The following is a 27042-nucleotide window of genomic DNA, read 5'->3' as shown; positions in this document are numbered from 1 at the left end:
GCATTTGTTTACTTATAGATACTGAATTTAAAAACGGTAAGTAATGCTCTTATTGAAAATAGAACTTCTGTGTATATAAGGGAATATGAGATATTATATAGCAGTTTTATTAATATTTAAACTAATTAGGTACACAACTTTAAGAAAGTTTGGTTCTTTTTAATGTATGTTTTTAATAAGATATACTATTTTAGCAACTATAGTTAATTAATTAGGGTAGTGTTTAAACTGGATTTACTCAAATCAGAAGAATTATAGAAAAATATATACAGTAATATGAATACATGGTTTACCTTTACATGTTTGAAAGTCAAATGGTCGTTCATGCACATCCGCAAACCAGATATGCAAATTCCTTAACGCCAAATTCCCGAAATGTCGTAAAATAATCAAATTTAGAATATAGCAGGTACCTATTCTTGTTAGATAACAAATTGGACAAAAGTAGACACAGATGATGTTAGAGGTTATTGATTTGACAGTAAATAAGATTGTAATATCTTGTGTGCTGTTCTATGGCTGAAGGCATATTGATTTCTGTAACACCCTTATTTCAAGCTCATTCATTTAATATGGGGTGGTAGGGAGATGAGCTAAGGATTTTTTTGTGTTACTTTCCCTTCAGTTTTGGGGAACTTACAACAAAAAATAACTGTGTGGATCTTAAACATAATAAATGTGTAGTTACAGTGACTATTTCAGAGCAGAAAATGAATGAAGAACAAATAAAATTGATAAAGAAAAATGAATAAATAAGAGCATACTTGAAATCATGCATCTTTAAAATGCTGCATTGAAATACAAATGTCTACAAATACCAAATAGGATATATATGCAGTATTAAGGTGTTTTATTTTTATATATACCTGCATTTTATATACATTGTTAGAAAAACATTTAGCATTATCAGAAGAGCCATTAACAACAACAATTTAAATAGTATATATAAAATTAACTTTTTGATAAAATATGAGTAATTAAACTGTGAAATTACTAAACTATGTTGATATGTTATTTCATGATCTGAAAACTGTTTCTCAATCAGGCAGTCTGCTTTGTGTTACAGATGCTGAGTTTACCAATGCCCAGCATATATCAACCATCTTGCCACCCACTTGGTTACTGTAATACACTTGTAGAAATATTGTAATTTAAAGCATTTTTGCAGTGGACATTACCCCTTGTGATCTCAATAACCTCCATGGTCCCACCAACTCATACAAAATGAAAATACATTCATTCCTTTTTCTTGGAGTTGGAGCAACCATGGAAATACTTTACTTAGAGATCAGGGGTAAGGAATTAGGGGGCAGAACCCTGGCAATGAGGTGTCCAAAGGCACATCTTCCCTGTTAGACTGCACTTCAATAAATATTTTGCAGTGGTCTACCAGGTGATAATAAGCTCTTATGTGACAACTCAGGCACAAGATCTGTAGTATGAGTAACCTCAAATACATCTTTATCTGTATTACATTTCAGCACCCCAAATTCAGTTGTCATCTCTTTAAATTTTACATTCTCCAGGATGATGAAGAACATCCGTGGATCAGAGTCCAAAAGATTTGCTCTCAATGTAAGTCTGCCCTGATTCTGAAAGACTTGCTCTAAGTGTAAGTGACTTACGTCAGTGTAAGGCCTATTTATAAACAGGCTAACTACCGGGACCAGATTCCAATACTCCTGCTCTCAGCCTTCTCTCAGTATAAGTGGTCACTTACATGAACAGCAAGTCTTTTGGAATCAGTGCATGTACTTCGCTGTTTTTAATATTCTTAAACCTCTTATCTTAAAAATATATATTTTATTGCCTATGCCCTACTGATGAGAATAAATGGAGGTCAGAAATATGTTAAGATTTTTAACAACATGCTTTGCACTATAAATTTATCAAGTTACAAATAAGTTTAATAAAAGTATTTCCAGCACAGGCTTCATACTAGGAGCTTAGAAATTCTTAGTAATACCAATAAAGGACACCTCAAATTTTATAACTCCACTGGTAACAAATATTATATTTGTAAAAAGGTATTTATAAGAACTATACTCATCTTTTGTATTCTGAACATGACAGAAATACAATAAAAAAAATTCTTGCTCTATAATGTTCTGGGAATTTAAATCTAATTCATTCACTGGTTATCTCTACATCAAAGACTCATTTACCTCAAACATAACATTCATTCTATTCCTGGAATATTATAGAGTTAATATTCCAGATGTTATTTCTGTTGTGGCTAGAATACAAAATATAAATATAGTTTTTATAAATATATTTTTACAATTTACAGACACAGTGAACTAGAGAAGTGTGTTCTAACAAGTTATTGGAGATATACTACAGATTATTATGACTAGGAATTAATAGGACAAACCAAAGAGTTAATTCCAAAAGTACATCATAACACATTCTCTTCATTTCACAGGTGAATGTTTGCATAGAACATTTTCAGAGAGCTCACTTTACTCTAGAATGAATTTCTAAAATATTTCTAAAGTCAAATTCAACATATTTGTATTGTTCATCTCACTTGTTAGGGTCCTGGACCCATTTATTTTATGAGTGGAGTTCACTTAACATTTGTTAGTATCAAATTCAAAAATATATACAAGTTTTATAGACAGATACATTTATATTCCGGAAATAAATGGCCTATTTAACATTCCAATTCATTGCTCAGTAACTAAACACCAATATCCCTTACTTTGGATACTGCCATCAGCATGTAAGTTGATAACTTGAACGTGGAAATCATCTCATGGCGAGATGAGTGACAGCTATAAGTTTATCAAGTATATTGCTCAGGAGCATCTACACTGTAGTTAAGTCACCAGCCTAGTTTTAAAATTTATACATTTGATCAAAACATCACTGTGCGCTGGAAAACTTTAAAATTAAATAAAATAAATTAAAAAATAATAAATGTACTATTAACTGTAGCTTTAAAAAAGTAGGAAAAGAAACCAAAAATATGACAGATTGAAGGACATTGGCACACAAATGAAGACACAGAGGACACGCATCAGATTTGACAGTATCATGCTGATGTTGCATGAGAATAATACATACTAGCATAAGAAGATTCAGAAATATTTCTTAATCACAAAACATGGAACAATAAATAGCTATTGTCTCACCTTGAATGTTTGGGTAAAGTGCCATATATAATATTGCCCATCTGATAGCATTTGCTGTTGTGTCAGTTCCAGCAATGATAAGTTCTCCAACAGCAAATATTAGATTCTCTCTTGAAAATGTTGATTCAGGGTCATTGGCACCGTGGTCTATTTCATCTAAGTATGCATCAATGAGATTGCGAGGACATTGAGGCTGTCTTCCTTCTGAGAAGCGCTCTATGATGTCATGCAAAAAATTATACACCTCAGCAGCATTCCTAAACAACTGCTGGTGTTTTCCAAATGGAAGAACTGCAATCCATGGAAATGAATTGTAAAGAAATGCCCAAGCACTAGCAGCTAATTCAATGTTTTCACTGAATATTTCAATCATGTCCTGAAACTCTGTGTCATCATAGGTAAACCTCTTCCCAAAAATAATCAGATTTGACACATTCGATACAGCATTAGTAACAAGGTGTTTAGGATCAAATGGTTTTCCCTTCCTGGTATCTATGGCATCAAGAAAAAACATGCATTCTTCTGTTATCTTGTTCTCAAAACTCTTTTGCCCAGTCCCAAAAGAGCGAAAACAGTTGACGGCTAATTTACGATGTTCTGTCCAGCCACGACCATATTTTGCATTCAGTAAACCTAAAATACATAAATAAAAAAACACAATGGTTTACCATCAGTTGAATATATGTTTACACAAAGACTTGTGCTAAAATAAAGCTGGCCATATGCTTTAAAGATAGATAAAATATTAGACCACTTAATGCTTTAAAGAAAGCAAAAACTGAAAACAATATATTTTTTTTCCATTTGTGATATATTTTTTTAATTCTGCTAGTATACATTTCTGATACCTGAAAAAGAGAAACCTAAAAAGCTGTGCAATAGTGTCTGTAATCTATATATTATCATTTATGCTAATTAATATCTAGTTTTGTATGACATTTCAGAAAGGCAATACATTTTAATAGCTTCAATAACCCATCACTTTAATACATGTGCTTGAATATGTGGTAGCCTTTTCTGATGTGTTCACCTGCTTGACATATAAGGAATGATCTTTGGTTGGGTGAGTCAAAACAGAATTATGAACATAGTACATTGTTGGGGTGCTAGGTTGCTGCTAAAAAGGGCAATTTTGGATTATTCCACTTAAATAGTCAAACAGATCTCTCAGAGCAATCAGTCAATCTATTAATAAATAAAGGTCCTTTTACTAGTAAGGGAATTATGTTGTTTTGTCACTTATACTTATACCATTCTTAACACACTCATGCATACTCTATTTTTTTAATATTTGTAAAGTAGTCATAATTAGACTGTTTTACTGTACATTTATATTGACATGGTCTAAATTAGCATGGTATAAATTTAAGTAATTAGACTAAGCATTCTCAGGTTTACTTGACCTGTGTTACAATTGCTTTCAGGTTAACACATACATGACTTCATAAGTTAATACAATTTCTTATTTTGTTTTGTATAGCAACTCGGCACGTAAAACTCTACTGCCAATCATTAGTGGACCGGAGTTCCGCTGTGGCGACCCCTAACCGGGAAAAGCTGAAAGACACAACAACATAGAGCTCCATAATTCCTTGGCTAATTATTCATGCATTGTTGAAATAATATATAGTCATATTTAGTTTCTGTCACTTTTTATCTGATGAACAACCAGGAAATAAGCAACTATATTCTGTATAAGCCTGGCAGTTTTGGTCTCTAGTTTCCACACCATATTTCTGTAGGGATCACAATATATGATACATATCATAACCTGGTAAAAATATGCATATAGTGTCAGTTTTGGGTTTACTGTCAAAATGATGAAAGTCATTACAAAAATCCATTCAGAACCTCAAATGGAAAGGCTGAATCACAAATTTCACTTAGGTGAAATGTCGAATCTGCTGAATGAACTCAGCAAGATTCAACAACGTCGAACATAAAATGTGATGTCCACATAGGAGCTCAAGTAAGTATAGCAAGCCCCCCCTGCACCCCCTTGTGGGATGCTGCACCGTCCACACCCCCAGCTAACTATATATTCCCACTCTGAGATTGCACTACAGTGAGGAAAGGAATGAATGACCCAATCCGCACTGTACAGCGATCTCTAGCTCTGAGATCAACTTCATATCAGAGAATGCACAGTGGCATTTGCTGGTATGAATTATCAATGGTCAGCAACACTACAGTTGACCATCTGCCATCCGATATCCTGTCTGCAGAGAATCTGCATTTGGGATTTTGATTGTAAACCATCAGTTTTGAATTAGGACATGTCATTTGAAAAAGAAAGTTCTCTACACCTCTATTTGTAGAAACATTTTGGCTCGATTCCAAAAGACTTGCTCTCGCTGTAAGTGACCACTTTTAGTGACAGCAGAATGAGAGCAGGTGTGTTTGAATCTGACCAACTTTGCAAACTTTTTTTTTACAGAGAGGGCTTACACTGAAGTAAGTCACTTACACCGAGAGCAAGTCTTTTGGAATCAGGGATGATTTACACTGAGAGCAACTATTTTGGAATCTGGCCCTTAGTAATCCTAGCCTCTTGTTGCTGTATGTATAAAATACTATACTGACACTATTATGAAGGTGGTTGTATGCTTGCAAAGTAGGTTAAAATTCTGGTTGTAAACAGCTAGGATCATATCATGCTGTAAGCAAATATTTAAGAGACTGTAAGTTAAAGAGCTGATTTGTTTAGTGAAATTAATAATTGTGATGTACCTTATACCAAGACATGAATGTCTTCTTTTAGCTGGCTCCTAGTAAAATATAATGTAATACACATATTACTTTACTGCTTTTCTCCTATCATCAGTGTGATCAATAGTGTCTTTTTATTCTTAAAATGAATATACATCTGGAACTATTTAGATTTGTAACACATTGCCCATCACTGTTTGATGTAGTTATTATTTATTTTTAATCCTTTCATGAGTTACAGTAAATAAACAGGAATAATTGTTTTTGTTGTTGTGTCTTTCGGCTTTTCCCGGTTAGGGGTCGCCACAGCGGAACTCCGGTTCGCTATAGATTGGTAGTTGATTTTTACGTGCCGAGTTACCAGCCCTGACGCACAACCTTCAACAAAGGTACACCCATTCATGCATGTCTCCACGCAGAAGATGCTCTAGCTGAGAATCGAACCGGACAGCGTCTTACGGTGAGGCGACAACGCTACCGCAGCACCACCACTGCAGATTAAACAGGAATAATTGTAAGCTATATCATTTATTTTATAAACTTCTGATTAAAACTGACCAGGATACAGCAAAACAAAGAAAATTTGATGGAAAAAAGAAAATCTTAATGCAAACTGATTTCTGTTTTTTATGCATTTTTACGTTATAGTTTTGCAGTTTTATTTCTTCTTGCTCAGTAGTAGTGGACTTGGCAAGAATATCAGAAATACTTGGTGTTAAGTATCTAAACCTCTTGTGCAACATCAACAGAATGATTTGGAGGTACAGATATATTTCATAGAGGATACCACTGCTCTGGAACAGACTCCCCATCCATGTAAAACAAAGCTCAGCGCTGTCTCTATTCAAGCACAACCTGGATCCATGGATCAGTAATAAAATAATTACCAAACAACAAACCAGCCAGTACCATCAATCAGCTTCCAGAATAATACTTTAATACTTCATATTAGAATAGATACATACTGTATACCGGTTTCGGCTGTAAGCCTTCATCAGTGCATAATAAAAAACACACTCCATCACATTTAAATATCATAGTCTCAGTCATTGACTATTATAACTGGTTATTACGTTTTGGTGCAAATAAGGCACCTAATTTAATAATCCACATCTGTTCCTTACAATTTAACCTCTGATGCCATCACACTTTATTGTTTGTTTTAAAATAAACTCTATTAATGATAGTAAACATAAACCTAGCTGAAACATGCTTCAAAGTATGTTTATACAAAGCACTTGTGGACTTAGCACACCAACTATCACTCAAATGCTCAGACATTCTTAACTTTAATGGGTGCAAAGTTTGTCCCACATAAAATGCTGAGCAAGAACAGGTAGCCAGATATATTACCCAGTCTGTGTTACACTTGCCATATACTAAAATGTCAACTACTGTAGAACTGTTTCTCAAAGAAAAACATTTATCTTTATTAATAAATTTAGAATAATTACAGTGTCCAGAAGGATAACAACCCACCAGTCTTTGTCCATATAACCCAAATTGATGTTTCCCCCTACCCTCATTATGAATCTTTTTATAATTATTCAACCACCCCAACATTGGACTATCAGGACTACTTTACTCTTCCCCATGCTGTTGATCTATCAGCTTTTGAATACACCAGGCTACGGTGGATTTTATTTCCTTACATACGGTTCCTGTGGACATTATTGGGTTATCATTGGAGCTGCACCTATTGAAAAAATGTGTAATCGGTGGTGAGTTTTACTACCAGAATTTATCAGCAGTTTATTTAAACTCGTTCTCTCCATTACAGCTCTTTTGATTGTGTACTTTTAACTCCTGTGGCTTGAGCCTTTAAAAAAATTAAGTTATCACCTTACAGTTCAAACAAATATTCATATCTCTGGAACCACAACTACTAATAGAAAACTTTAAATGGCAAACCGTTCAGGATAAATTAATCTTTACATTTGTAGCATTCATTCAGTTCAATGCTTTAAACTGGATTTTATAAGCCAAAATAAAAGCAGTGAATATTAATTTTGTAATGTTGTATAAACATCTTATGATAACTCAGTCACCATTCAAGCAAGACATATATTGCCAGCAGAATCTTCTTTATACAGCTGTCAACTTTTATATGAGGCTATGCGGTTCTGTCTGTGTTACCTGAATGTTGAGATATTTAGAGAAATGTACAAATTATTACAATACAAATAAACTGTATACAAATAATATTCAATCGTTCTTTAACTGCAGTAGACAGAGGTCAAATATCAATACAATTGTGTTTGCTGTTATGTATGCTTTAAGGTGAACTCTTATGATACCTTGTATGTAGCAAGGTTTTAAAATTATTAATCTAAATCTGAACAAGCAGTATTTGACTCCTTGAGGTGTCAATAGGGGTTAACTGCAGAAATGCTTGGAGGTGGCCATCTTGAGCAAGACATATTTGGCCCTGGACTTTATGGGTGCTCTTTGAATATTAGTGACTGAGACTTGCAGGTTGTATCATCCTGAAAGGAAGCAGCTTTTTGTTAACTTGGCCAAGATATAAATTGAAAACGGGATTTAAGTTTATTGGAGAAGCACTTATTTGAGGTGTTTTATGTCTTTTTCAATGGACAATTTTCGGCCTGCTTTAGAAAGAAAAACACAGCAGCTATAGCGGTTACGATTATATTTTAGAAAGACATTATTTTTTCCTGCTGTTGGCGAGTCATCATATTTTTGGATTTATGGACATTCAGATCTCCTGTAGGGGCATGGACGAATTGTGTGTTAGAGAATATTCTACAGATGGTTCCCTTTTTATGTGTTTGGACTTTAAAGTTGTTTTGGACATTAGCTGTGTGGAAGTAAGTGCATAGCATGTATTATTGATAGCGAAATGGCATTTTTGATTTGTGAAGTATGCGGTAGCAAATTTTTTACCTTTTTGTCATCATTATTATTATCACAGTGAGACCTTTATTTCACTTTTAATGTTTGGAGTGAAATAATTGGGTCAGGTATGTTAACTACTCATGTGACAACATTTTAAGGCCTATACAGCATATCATTTATTCAGTGTACTTTATTGGTAAATTTGGGCCTTTATATTGTACAGTGCCTTATTAGAATTTTTATGGAAACTAGCAGTAATTTCAACAATTTTGATAGTTGCAAGGACTATGAAAAAAAATGGTTTTGTACGTAAATGATCAGAAGCTGCTTTGAGTAAACATTTTCACTATCTGGTAACTTTAGTTACTGCAATGACTGCTGTATATATTATCTAGTTAGACCTTTATTTCACTTTTGTGGAATAATTGGGTCAGGTTGGTTACCAGAAGTTAGTATTTTTGTGTGTTAAGTACTGATAATGGGTTTTGATGCACCTGAGAAGAAAACTGTAAAGTATCATTAGTTATTTCTGCATAGTATGTTTTAGAATCTGCTGTTTAATATCTGGTAACTTTTTATTACCGCATTATTTACAATTTATGTCTTTTTGTTAGACATTTATTTCACTTTTTGTGGAATAATTGGGTCGTGTTGGTTACCAGATATTTTTTGCTACTGCATTAATTGCAGGGTATACTATCTTGTTAGACATTTATTTCACTTTTTGTGGAATAACTGGGTAGGGTTGGTTACCAGATAGTTTTTGCTACTGCATTAATTGCAGGGTATACTATCTTGTTAGACCTTTATTTCACTTTTTGTGGAATAATTGGGTCGGGTTGGTTACCAGATATTTTTTGCTACTGCATTAGTTGTAGGGTATACTATCTTGTTAGACCTTTATTTCACTTATAGAGGAATCATTTGGTCAAGTTGGTTATTATGTACAAGTTGGTACATAGTATTTTTGTGATACTATGTTTAGTTAATGAGTTTTGGTAGCTGAAAAAATTGCAAATTATTTCTAGCCATTTCATGATGGTATGCTATATACTTTATTATTATTATTATTAGCTTTTTTCTAGTAACTGATGGTAATTTTTTGTAAATTAATGTTTCAGAGACCTTTTTTCACTGGTTGGGGATGTGATTGGTTAGTTGGGTTACTAGATATGCTAACTTATGTGGTTTTTGATTTTACTTGTGGACACTAACACTGGTATTGCCTAGTTATGAAACTGGTTATTGAAGCTATGTAAAATTCTGATATGTGAACAGTGTCGGGATTCTATAAATGATTTATTACATGTAATGTGTGTGATTTTTGATTTTCACTTAGGTATGTATTTTTATTTTTTGACATTATTTGATGAGAGTGGATTTGTATATGTGAGTATGAGTGTTTAAGCCTTTTGGTGACATAGGATTATCATAAGGGATCCTGGATTTATTATACCATTGTTTGTTGTTTATAAGGTGATTTTGGGTTGAACTTTTTTATTATTGATTTGATCCTGCTTTTGGAAGGCCTACTGGCTGATAAGGATGACTTAAAAGTTTTTGATTTAACTAATAATGGTGATGTTAATTCATCACAAAATGAGACAGCTAAGGGGTTATGTGTCGACATGTTTAAGTGTGTATCTTCAGTTATGAAAGAACTTAGGATGGATGTGTGGCACTTAAGGCTTTTTAAAGCCTATTTAGCCAAAAATACTTCTCCTAGAGGATTGCGTGTTAGCATACATCCTTATATTAGAGGAATAGATGAAATGCTACTTCAAGAATGGAAGCAGGCTCAACAAATGGCTTCAGTGTCACTTGTTAAGATTTTGATTTATTTTTATGAAAGGAAAATTGTAGCCCTAACTAATACTATTATGGAGTTATGTGATAGGGCTAAACATCATAAGGATGAAGAAATCTATTCAGAACAAACAGCAATATTGTCTAGGCATTTAATATTGGTAGAAAAAGATTTGAAGTCTAGGATGATCAAAAAATTTCAAAGGGATGTTAAGGAGTATACTGTGGGTAAACCATTTGAATATAAAAAAAACTGTGCAGTTTGTGGAAAATAAAACGTCAAATTCAGGGGCTTTTAGGCATAAGAGAAAAAGATTGATCCTGAAAAATACTAATGTCTCATTGGATACTTCTACAGATGAATTTTCATCTGTGACAGATACTGAAATATCCACACCTTCACAATCACCCTTAAGTAAGAAGTTGAATGCCCCTTTAGGAGAACTAGAAGGGGTGGATGTAAATATAAAAACAGCTGCAATAGGTCTAGATTCAATATTGCAAATGATGATGCAGAAATAGATGTTGCTCAGAATGTAAACAATATCTTATCTTTACAGTTATTACAAGTTGAAAGTGAATTGTTAAATAAAGGATTAGGATTTATTCTGAATTATTTGTGTCTGAATATACTTTTGCTCAGGATGTTTTGTTTTTCTGTAGAACTTTAAATTTAAGATTATTTTTTGCTCAACAAACACCAGTAGAGTGTGCCTCAGATGGCTTTAAATTCAAATCTCCTGCGTTATACCCCCCTTGAATAAGAATTTGGCAAATTTTCAGAGTCTGGTTTTAAAGGGTCTACATTTTTATATAATTCAAGTAGAAATGTACATAATAAAAGTTTATCTGGATTACAATGACAGGCACTGTATAAATTGAGCCAGAATAAATATATAGTTATTAATCAGGCTGATAAAGGTGGTGCGGTGGTGGTTAGTAATTGGGATATGTATTATAGTGAGGCTACCAATCAATTATCTGACCAGAGATTTTATCAACTGATGCATTCTGATCCTACACTCATGTTTAAAAAAGTTATAGGTGCATTTTTACAGACAGCATTGGATGAAGGTATTGTTTTTAAAGATACAGTTTATCATCTTATGGTACCAGATCCGGGTAAACAGATATTTTATATGTTACTCAAAATTCATAAAAATTTGGAAAAACCTCCTAGAAGACAGACTGTATCTGGGAAAGGTTCAATGACAGGACCTCTTTCTGCTTTTCTCACAAAATATCTCAAACCATTATTAAAATATGTATGTTCTCATATTCAAGATACAACTCAATTTTTGAATATAATTGAGGACATGAAAACTGAGCAGGGATGGTTGTTATGTACCCTTGATATTGCCCTTTACATGAACATCCCACATTTGGCTGGTCTTATGGCATTGGAGTTTTGGTTAAATAAGGCAGGTCTGTACTCCCCAGGATTTAACACATTTTTATTATGTTTAACTGAACACGTTCTCACTAAAATGTGTTTTACTTTGGAAATCAATATTATTTACAACTTAAGGGAATGGCCATGGGGGCTTCATTTGCGCCAATATATGCTGATCTGTTCATGGGCTACATGGAAGAACAGTTGATTTATGATGAATCTCATAATTTATTTCTGGATGGTATGGATATTTGGCATTGATATTTAGATGACTGCTGACTAGTATGGAGCTTGGACCCCGTTTATTTGCAGGAATTTGTGAATTATTTAAATGAGAATAAATAGGGGATTCAGTTTACTATTAATTATCATTCTGAAACTATTATGTCTTTGGATATATTAATTACGGTTATGCAGGATAGTACATTGCAAAGTTCTATATTTAGGAAGTATCCAAAGTTTAATACCTTATTACATGCTGCCAGTTGTCACCTCAGACATATAATTAATAACATCCCTAAATCTCAATTTGTGAGGCTTAGGAGAATGTAAAATAAATGTTTTTCTTTGAGAAACTGTTCTATAGTATTTGACATTTTAGTATATGGCAAGTGTAACACAGACTGGGTAATATATCTGGCTACCTGTTCTTGTTCAGCATTTTATGTGGGAAAAACTTCGCACCCATTAAAGTTAAGAATGCTTCAGCATTTGAGTGATATTCGGTGTGCTAAGTCCACAAGTGTTTTGTATAAACATACTTTGAAACATGTTTCAGCTAGGTTTATGTTTACTATTATTGATAGAGTTTATTTTAAAACAATAAAGTGGGATGGTATCAGGTGTTAAATCTCAAGGAACAGATGTGGATTTTTAAATTAGGTGCCTTATTTGCACCAGGACTTAATGACCAGTTATAATAGCCAATAATGATTGAGACTATGGTATTTAAATGTGACGGAGTGTGTTTTTTATTATGCACTGATGAAGGCTTGCAGACAAAACCGGTATGCAGTATGTATCTATTCTAATATGAAGTATTAAAGTATTATTTTGGAAGCTGATTGATGGTGTTGGCTGATTTGTTGTTTGGTTAAGTCAGTATTTTGGCCTTTGCACCTTTCCATACTTGCGTGAGTCTGTGCTTGTATCAGAACTAATAAAAAATGTATCCCAGGACTGTCCCCTGCACTACTAATGGACAGAAGCAGCTCCTAACTTTATCCCCCTCAACTAATCTATGGTATGATCCATTATTTTCATTATGGGTTAAAAATAAATAAAACAAAACATGGGATAGTAAGGCAAAGCTACATCAAATGAGAGAGGTTAATTCAAGCACAACAAGGGAAATGGGCTAGACTTAAAATGGTGGTCAAGGGCAGCTAGTTTAGTACTCACCAACAGACTTATGAATCTATATGTGGAAAAGTTTAAACTTAGTTAAGGCTTTACTCCTGGAAGCAATGGCCTTAAAGTTTTATTCAGTCAATAATCGAGACGAATGGGTTGGAGGATTTGAGAACAAAATATTTACATATGCCTAAAAGTTGGCTTATTACACTGCAGGATCAAAATGAGGCGTATTTATGCAGAACTGTGTATCAAACCTAATAAAGGCATATTCATGCTACTTTGTGCAATTTGCATGTCATGTCTTTAATCAAATTTTCCTGTAACTGTGTAATCTGAAACATTCACCAGTAAAAAAAAAAATCAATTATGTTTCAATGTTTTCTTTGAAAATATGGAAGACTAAATCAGAATAATTGATCTATATGACTACTGTAAGATATGTGTTTTCTTTCGAGCATGACAAATGATTTGCTGCTTATTTCTCCCATTGCCTGCAGCTGATGGGAATCGGTTTATGCGTATAAAAATCATATCCACTGCGAGTCCTTCTCCTATACCATTTGAGATCTTTTGTAAGTGCTTAAATATCGGCATGAATGAGCTTTGTTTACATGAATGGGGAGTTTTTTCCAGAGCAGTTGTATCCACTGCAAGTTATAACTGTCACCATTCTGTTGATATTGCAGAAGGTATTTAGATCCTTACACTGACTATTTCTGTGCTCACCCACAAATGGATTGCTATGTTGGAAAAGAGAATGGAAATGGTTTTAAAAAAACTCCTAGCTGAATGGCATCTTTGGAGAATGCCTACTTCACTTGTGCCAAAGGCTAATTTCCTGTTGAACTTTCACCTGAGGCTGCACTTAGCTTTGAGCAGAAAATGCCCCTCAGGCTGAAACTCGCACATTAGGCTGCACACAACAGTTAACAGGAATTTCTCTCATGGCTGAAACTCTTCATTTTAGCTAGTAACCAGCTACATAAACCCCCTTCTTCTGTTGAACTCTCTTTCTCTCATTAACTCAGAAACTCTGGACTGATTTTCCATGAGCTCAAATTGAACTGAACTTAATTCTCTTCTGTTTCAGATACACCTAATAATACAATGTCTGTGTGAAAAACATTCTTTTTCCTCTAGCATCTGACTGAGTTCCTAGGATACTCAACTACCTCATGATTTTCAGGGCTAACCCTTTCTAGTGCAACTCCCAACTTAGCTAATTCACTACACAATGCATATGCTGTTTTTTTTTTGTTACCTATGTGTTGCAGTGGTTGGTTGAGAAGGTCATGTGGAGCTTGTAAAAATCTACATTGCCTTAGGTAACAGGATCTTGCTCTTGATAGCCTTGGATTTTCCATTTTGGCATTGTTTGACCAGTTCTACCAACTGCTTCCCACTTGAAAGTACCTTAGTCATGTGATTTGGTCGAAGAAGTTACAACTCATTTCAAACAAGGAAGTACATAGGGACATAAATGGAAAGATGGTTCCCTATTACATCCACAAAGGGGTCTACTTTGGATGACTGAAATGCCAGATCACTGACACGCAGAAGACCGAGACCAAACGACCGAAAACGAAGGTGATCGACAAGGTGAAATCCCGACAGCCGAAAGACCTACATGGGCAACGTGTGAGCGTGACTCGGTAAGTGTGCGATAGTGAGGGATTTAGGGTTAGGAAGTGGACAGGTAAGTGTGCGATAGTGAGGGATATAGGGTTAGGGTGTGGGAAAGGTGAGTGTGCGGTTGTGTCGGACTTAGGGTTCAGGTAAGGTAAGTATGTGATAGTGACGGACTGTAGTTTAGGGGCGGGTTAAGTGAGTTAGGGTTAGGGTGCGGGTAGGGTGAGTGTGCGATAGTGACGGGCTTTATGTTTTAGGGTGGGTTAAGTGAGTTAGGGTTAGGGTGCAGGTAGGATAAGTGTGCGATAGTGACGGACTTTAGGTTTAGGGGTGGGTTAAGTGAGTTAGGGTTAGGGTGCGGGTAGGGTAAGTGTGCGGTAGAGTCGGACCTTAGGGTTAGGGTTTGGGTTTGGGTTTGGGTTAAGGTTAGTGGATATGTAATTGTGTGTAATGTGTAGTTTACGTTTTGTGTGTCGGTGTAATGGTGTTCAGTTTTGTGAGTTGTCGGTATTGTGTGTTTTCGGTTGTTTGGTCTCGGTGTTTTGCGTGTCGACGAACTGGCATTTCGGTCATCCAAAGTAGACCCCCACAAAGATGCACTTACCTGAATACATAAATGCTGACACGTTTTCTTCGAACCACGTAAACAGCGATCGTCCTGAAGCGTGAAAACCGAAACAAATCGTCATGGTTGGTCCTTCTGCGGTATAACTCCGTTAGGTAAGTGTGAGATAGTTATGGATCCTAGGGTTAGGGTGCGGGTTAAGGTAAGTGCATAGATGGTAATGTATGTGACATTTAGTGTAGGGTTAGATGTAGGGTTAAGTGTATGTGTGTGGATTATTTATTTTATTTGGGTATAGCTTGTTAAGGTAAGTGTGTGATAGTTACAGACCTTAGGGTTAGGGTGCAGGTTAAGGTAAGTGCATAAATGGTGGTATATATAAGATTTAGTGTAGGGTTAGAAGTAGGGTTTAGTTTAGGGTTAGAAGTAGGGTTTTGGTTACTGTATGTATGTGTTTATTTAGTTTGTTTGGGTAGGTAGTATGTAGCGGGCAGTGGGGTGGGACAACTATGATGGTTCGAGCTTTTGAATTTCACGGTTTAGGGTGTTCGGTGTACTCGCAGTTCGCAGAATATGTGTTGGTGTTTATGTATTCGGTTACTAGGGCTTTCGAGCTTTCAATATAGACCCTGGAAAGATATGTAAAGGAAGAAAACAACTATGATATCTAGACTATACAACCTAAAGAAACAAAAAACAAGAAAAGAAGCAAACAAAACTGAGAGAATTAAAAATAATGCTAATTTACAAAATAACCCTGGCATTCAGAAAAAGGCTCACTACTTGCCATAACTGAATACCATAGCTCTTAATCTTCCATTCCCCAAACTGTGGAACACTGACTCTAATAATATGGAACAAATGTGGAACACTGACTAATAGCTAACAGGTTCAACTAGGAAGCTCATAGGATAAATAAAATATGTTACTTTATACTTTTAATAAGCTCTTTAGATGAATAAATATAATTCAGTATTACTTAATATAGATATCAGTTAAAAATTCTTAACCTTGAATATGTAACAGACCCTTTCATTGTGGAACTGTGAGGAGCATGGAAGTATTGAGACTCAAAATGAGAAATATTCCTCATAATGAGGTATACTTACAAGGTATAGGATTAAGAGGAACACATCTAAAATTTGCACCAGAAATCAGGGATGACCCTGAAAATAGGGGACAGGTAAGAGGTATATTGTCCACTGCAGGCCATTCTGTTACCACAATGGTGAGAAAACTTTACTCAGAGACAACTATGTCTCCAGTGAGGAACACCTCATTAGCATATCCTTGAATCGCACAGTAGCCTGCATTAGTGCTGTCAGACCTGATGTTAGTAGTGTCCTCCATAGTGATCCATGCAACATGTTGGAAAAATCACCAACTACATTCCCTCACACACACAAACACACAAATACTTGTGCAGCTTTGTGCATGCCTCTAGAGACATCACACACATGTCCAGATATGCACACACACACTATCACCCACCCCACCCCATATCTTCGCTGAACTTACAGACAACATGAATAATGCCATAGAATTGAGTGGGTGACCACTGTGTTTTTATTATGGTCACTTTTTTCCTCTCCAGAGAATTTTGAATTGCTCAGCCATCCAAATAAGGAGACTGATATTTCCTGAGAAGAACAAAATGGCTAATTAGCATTAGTATTGGCCATTCCCTTGGACTGCCACATCATCATGCATCTCTGCCTGTACGACTGCCTTCTAAAGTGATGGTAAGTTGGTCTCAGAGTCCAAAATGCTTACCACAAAGAAGAAATCTGTCATGTTAAGGCTTCCCCTTTAATTTAAGCCTTTAGAAATTCCAGCATAAATAATATCTAAAAACACCACAAAAAACATTACAATTTTTATTATCAATACACTTCAACCTGTGGTACAAAGAATCACATATATATTACAAAACTCAACCTTTAGAAATACACGTTACAGTGCTGGGTGTATATGTGTGTGTGTGTGTGTGTGTGTGGGGGGGGTATGTTTATAGGTGCCTGAATTGCACGGGCTGGTAGGGGGTGCACTAGAGCAATTTTCTGTAACTGTACAACGTTTGATTTGGAGACATGTGAATGAACTGCTAATGAGTTGTTGCCCCATGTGGCATTATCTCTGAATCACATTATATCACCACTGGGCACTGAGGCATTGCCCATATAGCTCTGGCCTTGATATGCTTTCTAAATCTCTGCTAATGAAAACAAAACAAGAATACCTTGATTTTAATGTTTTCTGCAAAAGTAGACCAATAAATTTCAAAACAATCACATTCAGCATACTGCAAAATAATACAAAATAAAATAATATTTAAAAACTAAATAAAATGATATAGCAGACCAACATTGTCAAGAAATTTCAGCTACAGAAAACAGAAGAGTGAACTATATTGAAAAAAAGACTAATGAGACAGAACCAGACTTACAAAGTAGCAGTAGAAAGTGTTACTGTCAAGCACATGAAAAACCACACACCCAACAAAAATAAAAAAATATCAGTCATATAAATAAGATTCATGAGGAGATTATAAGTAATATATTTCATATTTTAAGAGAAGACAGGAGTGAGTTCCTTAGAACAGTGTGCATGACTGAGAAATATTTCTGATATGTTTTGGTGAGCCCTATCGCATGTTCCATTTAAGCACATGATTGATCACCAGTTTCTTAATATAGTAACAGATTCCTATATCTTAGAGAACTTAAGTCCATTTATCTAATTCATTCTAGGACTGTTTGGGAACTGCAAAAGTGCATTTGCAGGAAATAAACAAGTGCAAAATATTTAAAATGCCCGGCTTTCTTTACTTTCCTTTTATGTAAAATACTGAAAAGTTATATGTAAATGATACATTACATACTTTATAAAATACTGAAAAGTTATATGTAAATGATACATCAGATACTTTATAAAATACTGAAAAGTTATATGTAAATGATACATTATATACTTTATAAAATACTGAAAAGTTATATGTAAATGATACATCACATGCTTTATAAAATACTGAAAAGTTATATGTAAATGATACATTACATACTTTATAAAATACTGAAAAGTTATATGTAAATGATACATCACATGGTTTATAAAATACTGAAAAGTTATATGTAAATGATACATCACATACTTTATAAAATACTGAAAAGTTATATGTAAATGATACATCACATGGTTTATAAAATACTGAAAAGTTATATGTAAATGATACATCACATACTTTATAAAATACTGAAAAGTTATATGTAAATGATACATCACATACTTTATAAAATACTGAAAAGTTATATGTAAATGATACATTACATACTTTATAAAATACTGAAAAGTTATATGTAAATGATACATCACATGCTTTATAAAATACTGAAAAGTTATATGTAAATGATACATTACATACTTTATAAAATACTGAAAAGTTATATGTAAATGATACATCACATACTTTATAAAATACTGAAAAGTTATATGTAAATGATACATTACATACTTTATAAAATACTGAAAAGTTATATGTAAATGATACATTACATACTTTATAAAATACTGAAAAGTTATATGTAAATGATACATCACATGCTTTATAAAATACTGAAAAGTTATATGTAAATGATACATTACATACTTTATAAAATACTGAAAAGTTATATGTAAATGATACATCACATGGTTTATAAAATACTGAAAAGTTATATGTAAATGATACATCACATACTTTATAAAATACTGAAAAGTTATATGTAAATGATACATTACATACTTTATAAAATACTGAAAAGTTATATGTAAATGATACATCACATGCTTTATAAAATACTGAAAAGTTATATGTAAATGATACATTACATACTTTATAAAATACTGAAAAGTTATATGTAAATGATACATCACATGCTTTATATGGTGCTGTGCACTACCTGTAAAGACCAAGGTCAGAGCTCTTTCTATAATAGCTACATAGAATTTCTCAAGTCTCTGCCTCTAGAATACTCAACAGATTCCTCAGTACAGTTTCTACATATGTAGGACCATATATGGTTTGCTAGCATACCACAGGAGAAAGCTAACACTATGCATGCTATCTATGAGATATCCCACATCCCTGAGGTACTGGCTGCTATAGAATGCAGACGTGGCAATAAAGGCACCATCTGGTCCACTGTCACAGGAAGTGTCACCATTCTGTCAGCTCATCATACTCATGCTCATTGGCCATGAGAGAGAGCTCATCCAAGCTGGAGCTGAAGGGGGCAGAGGATGTCTTCTTCTCTCTGTCTCCCTGTGTATGTGGAGGCCCTTATCTCTAATGCAGATGAAGAATATGAGACCTCACCTTACAGCTCCCAGCTGGATGAGTTCTACTTTGCAGAAATCTACTGGCTCGTGAAGTCCACTTTGGACTGCCATATGATTCCATTCTTTCTCACTAAAAATCTCTGAATGAGTATTTGTTGAAGAAGGAAAAGCAGTCCTCTGACATCTCCTCATGGATCCAGTGATAAAAGATAGTGTGTATGCAGCCTGGAAGTATTCATATACTACGACTTTGGTTTCAAAGAAGATGGATGCCTAATACAAACCCCTGCTGAGTGAGTAGCATGTGGGTCAGGTATACAAAAGGTATACAAAAGCAAACACCTATGTGGTGTCTAAACTGTAGCATAGGTCCCACAGGCTGCAACATCTTACCAGATTGTCATCCGCCTTAGAGCTTAAAGTTTTTAGACAGAGTAGACTGGAGGGTGTTTACTAGGCTGCACTAGGGCTTAGATACCTCACCTTTCTGTCTAAAGTTATCAAGGATGAACCTGTTAAGGCACTATCCATGGATTCCAAAGTGATCCGCATCATAACATTCTGCAGCTGTGATGGTGCTGACATTATGGCTAAGGCAGCAAGTTCAGACGTGTCAGTGCAGGACAGAATGGTTCACACTCTCTCCCCCCATGATGAGCTCAGGGAGGCTTTTCCTGGATGCTCCTTACTGGTCGTAGTTTGTGTTTGATTAGTTTCTCCATGGTCTAGCAAAGGACTTCTAGAAGACAAAGTAGGTCTTTCCTAATGTTGAAAGTCTGTATGAATTCTTTGAACCATCCATATTCCTCCATGTCAGTTTAACCCCCAAGGAAGGACAATCCCTCTGATAGACTGAGGAATGCCTGTATGCATCAAACAACCTAAACCTCAAACGTTATCAGCCAAGCATACCTCTCAACTATCCAGATTTTCACAGAATGCCTGGAATTTTGCCTGATATTTTTGGTCTGCTTCTCATAAAAGTTGTGCTTTTCTGGCAAATCACTGGGGGAAGATGTCACTCAATAATGACAGACATTTGAGTTTCAGACTTCATATCCTTCAGAGGAATGCATGTTAACACAAAATCTGTTATTCTAGCAACTAAGTTTATAAAAGTAATAATTAAAATCTGTCCCTGATTTGGGACCATTGCCCCCCCCTATTATTTTTGGCTGTGTCCAGATTTTTTGTGTTAATGGTTTGAGAGGTGTGCAGCCAAGTCTGTGTGAAAGGTTACTGTGATAGCCCAACAACTGCAGTCCTGGAGGGCCCTCAAACAGACAGCCTTGCCTTCCCAAATGTCATTGACCAAATCAGTAAAAAAGGTGACACTACTGGCCAAATAGCTGCTGTCCAGACTAATGACTAGGGCTCTTAATAAAGGATGCAATTCTCTGTGTATGTCTGGCTTGGAAAGCTATCATGAGTGCTCAGCAGTTTCTTAACATAGTTAACAGATTGCTGTATCTTGGAAAACCTAAGACCTTCCCCAGAAAAGGCTTTGCTCACCTTGGGATGCTCAAAGTTGCTGTAGAGATTGTCCTTTCATCACAGCAAGGCTTTGGGTTTTACTCCCTGGGAAACTGGAAAACCGTTCTAGTTAGTGATCCATTAGGGATTTGAAATCTAGACAGCTGAGGTATCTATTATGCCAGATTCTGCAAGATGATTCACGGGGGGGGGGGGGTCATGACCTGGCTGCTGCAGACAATCTGAGTGATATCACTGGGCATAATGGGCACCTTCTTCTTCAGGGTCTGGGGTCCGCACATGAAGTTCCTTTTGTTTTATACTGAATCAGCACTACTTTCTATACAAAGTGCTACAATTTGGTGTGTTTTCTGCATACAGTGTTTATTGCTGTGATACAAATTATGACAAAGACCTTGCAGGAGGTAAACTTCATGTGTTCTCTTTACATAGACAATGGGATTCAGGTAACCAATTGAAAAACTCCCTGGAACTATCCTCTGAATAGATTATCCTGTGGCTGCAGGCCCTGGGTGTCTTCATAAACTGGGAGAAGTCCTCTCTGAATCCATTTCAGAGGATTGCTTTCACTTGCATTACTGACACATTGCCAGACACTCTCAAGTCTTGATTGTTCTTATCTGTGGGGATGGCGCATAGTGGCAATAGATGCAGGGGACGGTGAAATATCAAGGTTCAAAGTTTAAATTTATTAAAGTGTCTAAACACTATGCACTTTAAAAATGCAATGAAAAAAATGAAACAAATACAATATAGGTTGACATACTACATTACAAAAAATAAAGAGAACAGATAAAACTGCTATGAATTTAAAAATGGGTGTTGCAAGCTCTAAGAAGACAGGAGATAATCACTAAAAGCTGGGTCAAAATGTGTTTATTAAAGAATTCTTAAAACCACTGAGCATGGGGAGCACCCTCAACCAACCTGTCAGTAGATTCCAGTAGTGCAGTCCTAGTATGTAAAAGAATGACTACCTAAAGAATCTAACTATGCTCCAGAATGGCCATCATTTTCAGTTTGGTTGAGTGCATGATGTGGGATTGCTAATACCAGGCCAGCAGCTCCCCAGGACTGTGGAAATCCAAATCACATTGAACTAGGTGGACAACAACTAGAATGTTAAATATGATACCATATTTGACTGGTGGCCAGTGCAGACTACAGAGACCCAATGTAAGATGATGATTACAAGACACTCCAGTAATTAACTGAGATTGTGGAATGTTGTGCCAGCTAGAAATAATCAAATTCCATGTCCAGAAGCCCTCGGTACAGGACATGATATTTTATTTAGTTAACGTTATTTATTTTGTTTACCATAACAGTCTGACTGGGTTATATTGTGCATTTTTAGCTGAGGCTCATGGAGAAAAACACCAAGAAATAGTAGATGTACAATACAACAAAGATTAGACAAACCCTAAAGAAAGGGCAATATACAAAACAATTATGAAATTTATTAAAAATGGAATAAATAGGAACAGTCATACAAAGGTATATTGGTGCACATTGCAACCCATTACTAGAGATGAAAATGATAAATATAAATGTAGCAATGTTACTAAGTGGTAAAGAGTAAGAAATATCGGAACACAAATAATACAACCCTCCTGGACATGGGCAGTCATTACTAAATTCAATCTTGGGTACTGACTAGCATTTTTATGGTATTACATTGAGATGAAATGGCTAGGTTTGAAATGACCTCTGGGTTGATATCCTAGTAATCTCCTATAATCCTATAAATACAATGTTGTTCTTTCAGCTTTTCCTGGTTATGGGTCGCCACAGTGGAACTCTGGTCTGCTAATGATTGGCAGTCGATTTTTATGGTGCCGAGGTGCCAGCCCGACGCCCAACCTTCAATAAAAGCACGCCCATTCATGCATGTCTTTCGAATGCCACTCAACTGCGGGGAGGACATTCAGACTCCACACAGAAGGTGCTCCATCCGAGAATCGAATGGGAAAACCTCTTGCAGTGAGGTGACAACGCTATGGCTATATATATATATATATATATATATATATATATATATATATATATATATATACATGCTGATAGGAGAACTAATACGTTTCTCATGGGATGAGTACTATATATTCACTACAATAAGATCTAAAAAAAAATGAGGAGGAAAGAAATGGCTTAGTAAGTGAAAAGAGGAAATCTTTAGTATTTCAGTATTTTATCCTGGAGATTCAAAACAGTTGCAGATTATAGCGTGATTTACAGTATATGTTATTTGAAATTGGTTTTTAAAGGAAGGAGGTTGTTGGTCTGATGGTGAAAGGAATGCTGTTCCATAGTTTTGCTACGCTTACAGAGTATAAGGAATCCCCATTTGACTTGTTGGATTTTTGTGATTCTATGGGTGTGACTTCTTTCAAGGTTGGGCATTGAGCTGGCAACTCGGCACTGTAAAAAATCCACTGCCAATCATTAGTGGACTGGAGTTCCGCTGTGGTGACCCCTAACCGGGAAAAGCCGAAAGACATTAGTTTTATTAGATGTTGGTTCTTCAAGTGAATTTCCCTTTTGGGTTTGCACCACCTTATTATATTACTGATGACTGGGGTGTTCAAGTAACCATTTAATACTTTATGTGTTATTATGAGTATGTATGTGATATCTGGTGTGGTAGTTTTAGCCAGTTTAGGTTTTGCAGAGGAATGCAATGAGTTTGGTTTGGGAGATTAGACGCAGATTTATTTATTTTATTATGCTATTGTTCAGGCATGTTCCTTAGTATAATCTGAATACTTGCGAAAATTGTAGATGCATACAGCAGGTGAGGAAATAAGAGGAATACTGCAGTTATTTTCATTCTGTGGTCAATGAAATATAGCATGTGCTTGTCAAATAACCCTTATTTTCTGTGTATTTTTTGAACAACATTGATGTGTTGATCAAATTTAAGTTTGTCATCTATGTTGGCATACATTGCGGCATGGGTGACTTGTTCTATTTTGGTACTGTGAGATGTGATTATATTTAGTGCAGTGTTATCTGGAGAGATGTTACTGGAGGTAAATGTGATTCTTTTTTTTTGTGGGATTCAGGAGTAGTTGGGATTTTTCTAGCCAGTCTTCAAAAAGAAGATGGAGATTAGGGTGGTTGTGTGGAACTGGGATAGAGCTGGGACTGAGAAAACAAGAGCTGAGTCACTAGCATATTATATAATTGTTGCATGTTTGGCTGCCTTGTGCATGCCATTATGTGTATATTAAATAAGAGAGATCCTAATACTGACCCCTATTGCACTCTTGTTTGCACTAGCAGGTGAGTAGAATAGGTGTCCTGCCAAATGACAGATTGTGCACTGTTGTTGAAATAACTAGAGGGACATTTAATGGTGATACTGCTTAGTTCTAGTTGTGAGAGCTTGCTGAGGCAAAGGGTGTAAGACACAGTCTCAAATGCCATTGAAAGGTTTAGAATGATAATATTCCAAATAAGTGAAGATGAAGGCATGTGCCACAATAGGAAGGCATACTGGTAGAACAAGGCACTTAACAAAGACAATATTCCAGATATGGGAATAGGATAATCTGACATTAGCTGAAACCTGGCTCATCGGAGTCAGGCTGTCATCATACATTAACCCCAAATTATGTATCTTTACATGAACTGAAGTATGTCCCCACTATATATGATACTGGAGATTAAACCTGGTGTAGAGAAACCCCATATCACAGTGCAAAGTACCACAGATAACATTCTTGGATACTCTGTGTTTCAAATAATGTTGGTTTATCCAGCTGTGGTTGCATTACGGATCCCTTGTTAACTTGTTTAAGATAGACATAGACTCCATAGGGAAGTGAGGTACAGCTGCACGTTGTTAGGATAATGATGGTACTACAACCCTCTCTTTCATATAATGATTCGCAAAGAAAGCCTGTACACAGTAAACAAGATGTGGGCTCAAAACTTGAACCCTATAGTACAGCATGGGTAAGAGAGTAGGAGGACTAAGTATGAACCCCTAAAATGAGAGTTCATCTGAAAACGCTGAAGCTTAGCCAATCTCATGCTGCTCCTGTGGTACTGCACCAACGTTGAAGAGGTCCAATAGGAACTCATTGTCCACTGTGTTAAATGCTGATGAGAGAGCCATCAGAAACAAAACTGAATATTGGCATGGGTCTCATACCGTTAGCAGATTCTTACAAGAGCTGTCTCCATACTATAACTCAATTGAACTCTCGAATGAAATGGGTCACTGATGTTACTGATTCTTAGATAACAATGCATTGGAGTAAGATCTCCTTCTCAAGTATTTTAACAACAGGAGATCTGAGATCACACTGCAGTTATTCACATTATATGGATCTATCTCAGAAGTTTTAAGGATCAGGATGAACATGGCTTCCTTCCTATCACATGATTCATAGGATCATAGGAAGTTATTAGGCTATTGGCCCTGAGGTCCTTACAAGCCTTGCCAAGAATTTAGTCCATGTTCCAACATGTCAGGAACCTATGCCACTGTCCAGCAGGGACATAGGTGGAATCACAGGGGTGTATTTTCTGTTCCCCATCCAGTTATCCAGGTTGCGCTTAAACAGGTTTAATGAGGTACTCTGCTTTATGTGGAGAGGGAGTCTATTCCACAAAAGGGGAGACTCTGGGACACAAATCTGTCCTGCCAAGTCCTATTGATGTCACAGACCAGGTTGAGGTCTCGTTTGCAGGTTACTCGAGTAGAGCTTGATTTGCGGATATGCAGCAGTCCCATCAGGGCAGGGTCTGAGATTGCTTTGCATGCCAGACAAAGGTCACCTCTGAGGAGTCTGCAGGAGACTGAGTAGAGGGACAGGACTTTTAGCCTATCTGTGTAGGGTAGATGCTTGAGGCCCTGGATTCTCTGTGTGAGGAATCTCTGTGGTCTCTCCAGCTGCTGCATGTACTTTGTGAGGTACATGCCGAAAGGGGCATTGTATTCAATAATCGGTCATATAAGGGGAAGAATACAGGGATGCTATGACCACCTTGTCCCTGGATGAGATACCCTTACTAATTAGGTGGACCATGTAGAAAGCTTTATGTACAATGGAGGCAATATGGTGGTCAAAAGTCAGTTTGCTATCAACCTGGGTTCCCAAGTCCCTTACAACTGATTGCATGCTTAGTGCCTTATTATCGATGTGTCAATTTGTGGGAACATCATTCTCCCCAAAAGGGATGATGATGATGCATTTTTTGGCATTCAGTTTGAGGCCATCTTTCTGGCACCAGTCATTTGTTTGGGTGAAACCCTCTTGAGGGATTTCCACATCACTAGGGGAATTGATGGCAGCACCCAGCTTGCAGTCATCTGCAAACATGGTCAGCCATAGCCCACTAGATTTGGCCTGCACCTCTGAGAAGTATATCCCAAACAGCAGAGGCCCCGAGACTGATCCCTGGGGTACACCACTTGTTACGAGTCTACTACTTGAGGTGGCTTCCCCTATTTTGACTAGATGGGTTCTATCAGTGAGCTAGTTTGCTACCCATCTGGTAACATACGGATTGATGCTGAGTTGAGAGTGTTTATCTATTATATCTGAGTGGGGAATAGTATTGAAAGCCTTGGCTAAGTCAGAGTAGGTGGTGTGCACCATCTTACCCCTTGTCTATGGCCTTGGTGATTGTCTCAAAGAAGTCGACCAAATTTAACAGACATGACCTCCCCTTGACAAAACTAAACTGTGTGGGATCAAGTGTCTGGAGGCTGCCAATGTCCTTGTTAATGAGGTCTATGATAATCCTCTCCATGGCCTTGCAGATCA

The 27042-nt window shown here is 36.1% G+C and overlaps 1 protein-coding gene across 1 annotated transcript in view; it reads right to left on the bottom strand.

Annotated features, from left to right (window-relative positions):
- Positions 1–27042, bottom strand: part of LOC122811147 (vitamin D 25-hydroxylase) — a 167675-nt gene that overhangs the window by 43328 nt on the left and 97305 nt on the right. Inside the window, exon 3 of the mRNA XM_044082788.1 lies at positions 3138–3770. Coding sequence (XP_043938723.1) covers positions 3138–3770 — 633 coding nt within the window. The remainder of the gene's footprint in view (positions 1–3137; positions 3771–27042) is intronic.

The sequence above is a fragment of the Protopterus annectens genome, chromosome 9.part0 (genome assembly GCF_019279795.1).
Source record: "Protopterus annectens isolate FY-2018-M chromosome 9.part0, PAN1.0, whole genome shotgun sequence".
NCBI lineage: Eukaryota > Metazoa > Chordata > Ceratodontiformes > Protopteridae > Protopterus > Protopterus annectens.
This window is presented reverse-complemented; position numbering and strand designations above follow the sequence as displayed.